Source organism: Olea europaea, chromosome 7 (assembly GCF_002742605.1).
Source record: "Olea europaea var. sylvestris chromosome 7, O_europaea_v1, whole genome shotgun sequence".
Taxonomy (NCBI): domain Eukaryota; kingdom Viridiplantae; phylum Streptophyta; class Magnoliopsida; order Lamiales; family Oleaceae; genus Olea; species Olea europaea.
In genome coordinates, this window is record NC_036243.1 from 22,599,228 (window position 1) to 22,609,514 (window position 10,287).

A 10,287-nucleotide genomic window follows, 5' to 3' on the forward strand; every position below is an offset into this window, starting at 1 on the left:
ATGGACGAGGAAGGTGAAGATTATGACAAAGAATGATAAGAGCGTTATATATGTGTAACCACGTTCATTCATTTTAATTGTTATGGGGTTTGATGTAGATATATGTTGTTGAAACGAGCCGGTACGAGATAAGTATCCTACGAAAAATGAATTTAACCGATCTATTCAACATTAAAGTTCCTCGAGATAAATTTGGACTAGGGTCATTTAAGCTACTAATTTCCTTTAATTTAAGCATGTTTGCATAAGCGTAAAAATTCTACTTATATATAATTTTTACTTTTTCTAAACTAGCCAAACATGCTCATAAAAAAACAAAAAGAAAAAGGAAAAAATGAAGGAACTCCAAGACCGATAGCATTGAGTCGACATAACATGAATTGTGTTGATTGTGCAATTGAAACCAACCAAAACCTTCTCGGCCCCTGTCTAATGGGTTGAAGCCCAATTTGCATGCTCACATTTTTATATGGGATTCAACCAAGTATAACAATTGGAAATTGGGAAATTTTCATAAATGAGAGATTAAGTAATGTATATTTCAAAATTAAGAAAACAAGTTTCAAAATTCAAAAATTAGATTTCCATTAAAATTTATTTATGATTTAATTATTTAATTAATTTAATAAATTTAGGTCACAGATCTACACAATTTGGTCACGAATTAACAATTTAATTACTAATTTAATTTTTTGGTCACGAATAAAAAATTTTATGTTACAAATTATTTTATGATCACAATTAAAAAAATTTGCATGTCACAATTTGTTCATCGGTCACAAATCAAAAAATTAATTAGTCACGGATTAATTTCTAATAACAACTTATCAATTTATTAGTCACATTTTATTTCTCGATCACAAATCAAAAACTTTATAGGTCACATAATTTTTTGGCCACGAATAAAATTTTTTATAGGTCACAGATTATTCATTGGTCAGAAAATTAAAATTTTTATAGGTCACAACTCATATATTTCTATCAAATTATTAGAATAATTGGTCACGGTTAATTTTTTGGTTACAACTTAATCAAATTGTGAGTCACAATCGCAAATTTTAGGTCACATATTATAAATTTAGTCACCGTCACGTATTCGGGCACATATTATTTACCGATTACAAATTAACAATTTACTGATCATAACATAATTGGTCACAAACACTCTTTTCACCCACTACAACTCCGCCAACCACCATCTTGCCAAACTTACCACCAACGCCAAAACCACCCAAATCCCCAACAACAAACGACCACCGCTACTCCAACAATAAAAGAAAACACCACCACCACCACTACCCATACTATAGCATTACCATCAAAACCCCATAACCTGTAACAGCACCACTTCAACCTATCGTCGCCAAAACAATCGCCACAGATCCACCGAATCGCAACCCACCACAGAACCATCATCATCACCACAACCCAATACTATACTGCAACCGCCATCAACCAACGCACCTTGCTAGATCCACCACTCTCTATTGGGAACACCACCACTATGCAGATCACCATCCAAACCCCTCTTAAACTGCCACTAATCGCCACCACACAAATACAACCACCACCATCACACAAAAACACTATCCAAACCTAAAAAATTGCCACCAACCCAAACTACCTCTCCTTCGCGCGCGCTTATGACGAGTCGTCGATCTGCTTTGTGGTATCATTATACCACCACTGCTCACGGTGATTCACAAAGGGAGATTCGCGGATCATAACTCACAGTGGATCTGTGCAGAAAGAGGAAAGGGAGAATAGCCGGCATCGTTGGAGTAGAGAGTGGTTATGGCGACATTGCTTCAATTGACTTCACTCCGATGCCGACGATCTCACTTTATTTCCCAATTGTTGATGGTCAGCGATTGAGAGGTGAGAATAGAAAGAAATGTAGAGAGAGAGAGAGAGAGAGAGAGAGAAAGAGAGTATTGAGAATTAATTAGGATTTCCGTGTAATGGAGTATATATATTTAGTAAAAATATTTATTTTAAAAAATATTAATGAAAATAAAATCTATGATTTTTGAAAGGTTAAACTACTCATCTTATTTTAGAATTGTGAATTTTTAAAGTATGAAATTGTGTAATTTCCATTTGGAAGATTGGAACTTAGAATTTCGTAGAGTTAATTGTTCCAATGGTCACTAAACTTAGATTCATGCCTTTGATTGGTCACTGAAATTTAAAATATTGAGTTTTGGTCACTGAACTTAGGTGCATGTCTTCGATTGTTCACTGAAATTTAAAATGTTGAGTTTTGGCCACTGAACATTGTAAAATGTTCTACGTTACTCACTAGTATAAATGTTGAACTTTCAAAAATGTCGAGTTTACAATGAATAATGTACAATTTTTTTCAAAGTTTAGTAGCCAAAATTCGACATTTTAAATTTCAGTGAGCAATCGAAGACATGAACCTAAATTTAATGACCAAAACTCAACATTTTAAATTTCAGTGATCAAACGAAAACATGGACCTAAGTTCTGTGATCATTGGAACAATTAATTCAATTTTGTAACAAATTTTTTCTGGTAGCAATTTATAAATACACTATTTTTTTTTCTAATTTCATACACAACTTTAAACATTTTTACTCTTAAAATATTATTTCTATTTTTTAATTTAATTTTTTACTATATAATGAAACTCAATGCGTTACATTGTATTTTATTACATTACACACTTTTATTCACTTGTTTCCACTCTTCGTTGACACGAACACCACCAAATACAACAAATTGTCTTACACACTGTCGTCCATTTTCATTGTAGCTCTTCCACTGTCACTTGTAAGATTTATTGTTACTTTGTTATCGTCATCATCACTTGTAACATTTATTGTTACACCATCGTTGCCACCACATACGTCTACCCCATTAGCATTGAGCATCAACACCACCACATTGCATACGAGTTCAAGCCTTAAAAGTTTCATCATCAACACTGACCATTGTCACCACCACAGTGGACACAAGTTCAAATCTAAAAAATTTCAACACCATTACTACAACAAAAAGAGTATACTTTCAAGGACCCAAAACTGAGTAGAATCGACGTTGTTATCATCATACAAATAGACGTAGATAAGTTGTGAGGTCCCAAGTGAAGTTTTTCTGACACCAATAGAGAGTGGTGGTGAGAGAAATGGAATTCGATGATGGAGAGTGGTGGAGCTTTGAGATGTCAGTACCTTCAATTGATAGCATTGAACACCAAAACGGATATAACTTTGTGAAATATATGATGAGCAACTCTAATAGAGGTAGTGGTGCATGGTGGTGTTGGTAACAGGTGTAGATACCATGAGAAGAATCAAATTATTGACTCCCTTTCTACTAAATACTACGAACAACATCATTATCAGGAGCATAGACAATTAGACCTTGAACCGAGCTGACTGTATAGGTCACTCACACATATGACCCATACAAGGGGATGGGTGAATTTTTATTTTTAATTTTAAAATAATTACCCACCTCAGCACTTGTCTGACCCGTACAAGGCTAGCCAGAATTATTCTTAGACATTACTTGTTGATTACGTGCTCTGATACAACCCCAAACTTAACTATCTCCAGTCTATTCTTTTTTCATATGATAGATAACATTTTCTCATTTACTGTTTTCTCTACATTCGTTGGATTTTTGGAAGTCAGATTTACATCCCCTCCCATATATTCTTGTGAGTTCTATATATCCTATGATTAGAACATTTTAACCCCCTCAATCTTCTCTAGTGAAGCGTAAAAACACACTAAAAATAAGATGGTGATTTGCATTCAAAAAATAAATTTAAGAATAACAACCACCTAGGATGCCAAAATTATCAATAAAATTCTTTCTACATCCATCACATGTAGTTGAATGACCCATACCATACAAATTTTAAGCATGGCCCACATTTAATCATGAAAATATTCAAACACAATCCCCCTCCATATTAACCATAATTACCACCAATAGCCTCCAACCCCTCAACCAATGAAAACGCTCCTTTTTCTCGAATTTACCCAAAAAGTCAAAAGTTTCGTCCGATGCGCTAGACCACCCCGTGACAGCCCAGTCTCCTTAGAGTACACGCTAACACTCCACACAAACACAGGCGGCGCGTCGAAGCACCGCCGGCGAGTCCGCCGCTCTACTCCACTCTCCGGTGGCGCAGTCATATACCAATACCAGTCCTTCCTTTAATCCCCTCTCGCTCCGCCCACTCCTCCTTAATAAGTCATCTATGCAACCCACTACTTGTATAAGCACCAACGTGTTCTCCACCCCGACGCAGCTGAACCCCACCGTGCTATCCAGCCTCACCTGCGCTGGCAGCGGAGGAGGCTTAATCCTCCGCCACTCCCCAAACTCGCCGGATTTTCTGGACCCGTTGAATTTCCAGAACGAAAGCTCCACTGCATGGCTTGATAGAATGTATAAATGCCCATTTGCTGCGCAGGCCGCCACCACACAGCCACCACCGGGAACTGCTCTGCTCCTTAGCCATCCACGCGCCTCCACGTCGTATAAATCCATTGAGCTGGCGTACACATGGGCCGCCTCGTTCCCCGCCACGCCAATCTTTAACCCTCCAATTACATAAAACACACCATCAATGGCGGCTCCAATGCACCCGTATCTCCTCCTCGGTGCATGGGACACCACGCGCCACTCATTCTCATCCGGGTCGTATTCCTCCACCGCTTCCGACCGGGCTGAGCCACAAGCAACGTAGATTTTCCCTGCCACCTCCGCAGCAGCAAACTTCTTCCTCGGAAAACCCATCCCTGCCTTGGGGACCAAAGTGCCAGTCCACGTGTCACACCGAAGCATCGCCGTCCGGCCAATTATGTATATTTTCCGGCCAATTGAGACCAATCTGTAATGTGAAAACAAAGAGAAAACTGATCCACTTTCCAAATGTAAAGAAGAACTGGAAGGGATAAAGGTGGATACTTTCCAAGTGGGTAATTCAAACTGGTGGCTCATGCGGAGGCTGGCGGCGAAAAGGGCTGACCGGGAAATGTAAATGGAGAAGATAGTATTGAATAACAGATTGCGGTGGTGGCGCAAGTGGTGGAAGGAGGGGGAATTGATGAGGTGAGCCCAACGGCGACAAACGAAAGGGAGGGAAAGGAGGGAAGATTGATCAACTCTAGAGAGACATTCTAAGATAAGGTCATCTGGGAGAGCAGATATAGTGGCGACGGCGGCGGCGGCGGAGATGGGGGAGGGTTGGTGGTGGTTTTGTTGGTTGGGGAAACAAGATTTCATGAGCCATGAGAAGTGTCGAGAGTTGCAGGTGTTGGTGTCTGATGACATGGGGGAATTGATATGGATTTTTGAAGATTAGTGAGGGGGCCTTGAGCCATTATCAGCTAGGCCACCAAAAACAGACAAAATGTGGCTACTTAAGGCCATGTTTGGTTAAATATAAAAAGTGAATAGAAGTAATTACTTTTGGAAAAATTGCAGTTGAGATACCAAACCTTTCGTTTATTAGCAGACTTTGCCAAAATCTTTAGTTTGTGCCACCGGAGGTACCAAACTTCTAAAAAATACGCACGATCAGTCCAAAATGAAGATTTCCGTTTGTTTGACCACCAAAACCGTCAATTGACCCCAAAAATTAAAAATTTAATTATTTCCCCAAAATAAGGTAATGGTAAAATTGTAACTTTATAATTTTAATATAAAAAGGAAAAAAGTACCATCTCCTTCAATCTTTCCCAATCCATTCACTCCCAAAATCAAAACCACCATTGCTGTTGTTGGCATCGCTACTTTCTTTCTTCTGTTGAGAGGAAAATAGGCCAAAAACACCAGATTTGGATGAGCCTCGAAGTGAACAAATCGGAACATTCAGAACTGGAGTAAGACGAACATTAGCTGAATAAGAGCTCTCCATTCCTCGGTGTTTATATCTGGGGCCACCGTTGAAACTGCTGGGACTACTAGAACTTCTCTCCAAGTTATTAAACACGACTTTACCAGAGGAATTCATGCGAGGACTATCTGCAGAAACTCCACACGCTTGTGCAGTAGACTCCAGTGTTCTTTGCATTTGGCTACGCACCACTCGAGTCGTCGTATTTGGATTCTCTGGAAATAATGCCCTAGGTTTAACAACTCAGACTCGGGAAACAGTGCTAAGAGTACTCGGCTCGTCGAAATCGAGAGAGTCTTGGGAAATCATCGTGCTCACGTCCTGAAGAAGAAGACGAAAGCAAAAGCCAGGAGGAAATTGAGATCGACTCATTGAGGTGGTGGTGTCGGAGATGGCTTCGACGACTGGGTGGACTGTGGAAGCTGTTTTGTTTTTGGGTGAGCGGGTTGAGGAAGAAGGAGATAGGGTGGGTGGTTTTTGGTTTTGCTTTTTGCTTTTCTAATTTTTAATTTAATAGGGGAAATATGTCAAGAATGCCCTTGCCTTATTTTGGAGAAATAATTAGATTTTTAATTTTTGGGGTCAACTGACGATTTTTCTGGTCAAATAGACGGAAACCGTCATTTTTGACTGACCCTATGCATTTTTTAAAGATTTGATACCTCCAATGGCACAAACTAAGGGTTTGGGCAAAATCTGTTAATAAATAAAAGATTTGATACCTTGACTGCAATTTTTCCTTACTTTTAAATGAAGTTGCTTACACCCCAGGCATTATTAATATTTCTCCAAAATAGCATATTGATACATAGGCCCTCAGGTTGCACCGTGAAGACTCTTGCTGATGATAAATGGGTCGTGTCACAACTATAACACAAACATGTCGTCGTACAGCAATTTAAACAAAAAATTAATTTATTGTTTGAGTTAGCACTTTTAAATCGATGAAATCAAGATAGGTTCACACCCCCCTATAAGTCGGTCAGGTTGTCAAATTTTTAGGTGGATTTCTGGTAATAGATTTTTTTTTTATATAAGAGTATCTCTAAAAGACGTTCTATTTTTAAATAATATATTCTATTATTTGGACAATATTTAAAAATTTAGAGAGTTAAAATTTGAGGTATTCCAACAAACATTTTATATTTAGCACTTAATTTTTCTACTACGAAAAAATATTATTTATCTTTCTCTATCTTTTAGTTTAACAAGTTTTTCTTTAAATTATTTTATTATTTCCATACATTAAAAATTGAAACATTTTAAATGTATTTAATTATTGAGAGTAAGTTTGACTCTCCAAATTTAGAAAGTCAAACCAATTCTCTAAATTAAAATGTTAATTTAAATATCCTCTTAAAGCATGATTTTAAAAGTCGACTCTTAAAATAAATAGTATATCATGTTTAAAGAAGAGTTTCTTGAAGATGTTCTAATCGGCTGGACTTGAACCTGATTTCCTATTTTACCAGTTGTTTCCATCGGATTGGGTCGATTTTGATAACATTGATCGCAACATTGCGGAGGCTATAGCAAGGAATAGAGATAAGCACAACAAATGGTTTTAGAGGATGACTCTTTCTCTCTCGGAGTGATGGTTGTCCTTCAGCAAGATGCTTTTAAGCAACTCAAAATGGAAAAATATGATGGCTCATACAGAGTAATGGGTATTCATTGACCTAATGAGGTGGCATGCATTTCAAATGCTATCGTGTGTAGGGCTAGGGCATCTCCACCTACCATCAAACACAAGGCAAGGAGTTTTTGGAAAATAAGGCGATTGCAAGGCAAGGAGCAACTATAAAAAGTAAGGGAAAAAGCTTTAAAACAAATAAGGTGAGGAGCCTTAGCGATTTATAAGGCGGAAAGCTTCAATAAAGATATGGTGAAGAACCTTGATAAACAATCCCTTAGGGTGAAACCATTTAATCGAACACGTACACCTCAAATGTTAATAACAATACAAGAAGCTTTAATGGGAAACCTAATAGGATTCTAAGTATTACCTGTTTAATTAAGTACTGAATCTCGTGAAAAGAAAATATAATGAAGCCTCAACAATGAACACATTAACAAGAGAAAGTCTTAGGCTTTTAGCCATATCGACTAAGGAAGACTCGATCGATCTAGCACATGTATGGCATTAGCCTACTTGGATAATTCTAGAAATGAAACTCGATCGACTTACCGAGTGGACACACAGTAGATCAATGGGATGGATAGCCTTAGCTAGATTATTGAAGGCAAAAAAGTAGACTTTCACACTAATTTGGCTAAAAAAAATAAAAATAAAAAAGCAACTTAGTTGACAATAGAGTGGAAACTGGTTGTTTAATCGGATAAATATCCTAAACCAAATTGTTAAGGCACCCAACATAATCAGAATTGAAGTTAATAAGCTTATTATTGCTAGGGGCTCAACCCCGTTCTTGTTTAAGTGCAACTTCGATCAACCAAGAAAGAATAATTGTCACTCGTTCAATCAATGGAGTGCATAAAATCATTAGGTAGATTGACCTAGTTGGTTAAAAATTATTAGTCCAAGCCAAAAATGACTATAACGAAGAACCACTAGGTCGATCAACCCATTAGGTTGAAAAGTGATAGACTAATTAAAAATGGTCGAAGCAAACAACCACTAGGTTGATTGGGCCTAGTGGGTTGAAAATTGACAATCTAATTCAAAATAGGCAAAAATAATACCCCTTAGCCAAAATTGGCCAAAGCAACTACCATTTAACTCAATTTGACAAATACAATAGTCACTTGATCAATCAACTAAGTGTCACCCAACGAGTCTTGACCAAAATTGGCCAATGCAATTGTCACTCTAGCATTATTGAAGCCATGAAAGATTCGGATAAGACCATAAGTTGAATCAATATAACATAGAGCCTTTTGGGTTCGACAAATGTGCATGAACTAAAATACAAATGCAAAATGATTCTACCAATATAAACTTGTGCAAATTTATAAGATTTCCACATTGAGAAAATGGCATCGTTGTCCAACAATAAAATCGCTAAGGAGTAAGAGGTTTGTGATACATTTCAACCGAAAAAACTAATGAAATATTAAATATCATTGAAAAATAAAAAGCCAACAAATCTTTTACAAATAACGAGGCAATAAGCCTTGAAAAAATTTCATAATTAAGAGGTTAAGTATCACTTATTTCAAAACTAAGAACAAAGATTTCAAATTTTAAAAATCAGATATTAGTTAAGGTTTATTTATGATTTAATTAATTAAATATATATTTTGTTAATTAAATGTATTAAGATCACACAAACTAACGAATTAATTAGTCACATGTTATTTTACAGTTGCAAATCAAAAATTTTATATGTCGTAAATTATTTCAAGGCCACACATAAAAAATTTCATTGGTCCCAAATTAAAATATTTATACACCACAATTTTTTTATTAGTCACAGATCACAAATGTTATGAGTTATAACTTATTAGATAGTCACAAATTATCAAATTATTGATTACAAATCAACAATTTTTTAAGTCACACATTATTTTTTGTCACAATTTATATTTTTTATTAGTCATATATTGTTTATTGGTTACATATTAACCATTTTAATGATCTGATCAACCAAATAACTTGTGACCACCACCAACACTTGTAACCACCACATCACCACTGCCTCCAACGACACAACCATCCTCGCCGTTAGAATCGTAGGCGGCGTCTCAAACAAATCAACACATCACAAGAAAATACCACCACATCCTACCACCTTACCAGACCCATCTCCACCACCATCTCATCATCACCATCACCGCTGTTGCACAAAAAGCAACTTAGTTGACAACAGAGTGGAAACTGGTTGTTTAATCGGATAAATATCCTAAACCAAATTGTTAAGGCACCCAACATAATCAGAATTGAAGTTAATAAGCTTATTATTGCTAGGGGCTCAACCCCGTTCTTGTTTAAGTGCAACTTCGATCAACCAAGAAAGAATAATTGTCACTCGTTCAATCAATGGAGTGCATAAAATCATTAGGTAGATTGACCTAGTTGGTTAAAAATTATTAGTCCAAGCCAAAAATGACTATAACGAAGAACCACTAGGTCGATCAACCCATTAGGTTGAAAAGTGATAGACTAATTAAAAATGGTCGAAGCAAACAACCACTAGGTTGATTGGGCCTAGTGGGTTGAAAATTGACAATCTAATTCAAAATAGGCAAAAATAATACCCCTTAGCCAAAATTGGCCAAAGCAACTACCATTTAACTCAATTTGACAAATACAATAGTCACTTGATCAATCAACTAAGTGTCACCCAACGAGTCTTGACCAAAATTGGCCAATGCAATTGTCACTCTAGCATTATTGAACCCATGAAAGATTCGGATAAGACCATAAGTTGAATCAATATAACATA

General features: G+C 36.7%; 1 protein-coding gene across 1 annotated transcript; it reads right to left on the bottom strand.

Annotated features, from left to right (window-relative positions):
* Positions 1-3,801: 3,801 nt before the first annotated feature.
* LOC111397458 (F-box/kelch-repeat protein At5g26960) lies at positions 3,802-5,370 on the bottom strand. The gene has a single exon (XM_023024401.1). It carries the CDS (start codon positions 5,314-5,316, stop codon positions 4,087-4,089), a length of 1,230 nt encoding a protein of 409 aa, XP_022880169.1. The 5' UTR covers positions 5,317-5,370; the 3' UTR covers positions 3,802-4,086.
* Between the last annotated feature and the right edge of the window lie 4,917 nt (positions 5,371-10,287).

Excerpts from the sequence above, each read along its gene's own strand:
- LOC111397458 (XM_023024401.1), bottom strand. The coding sequence starts at position 5,316 with ATGTCATCAGACACCAACACCTGCAACTCTCGACACTTCTCATGGCTC.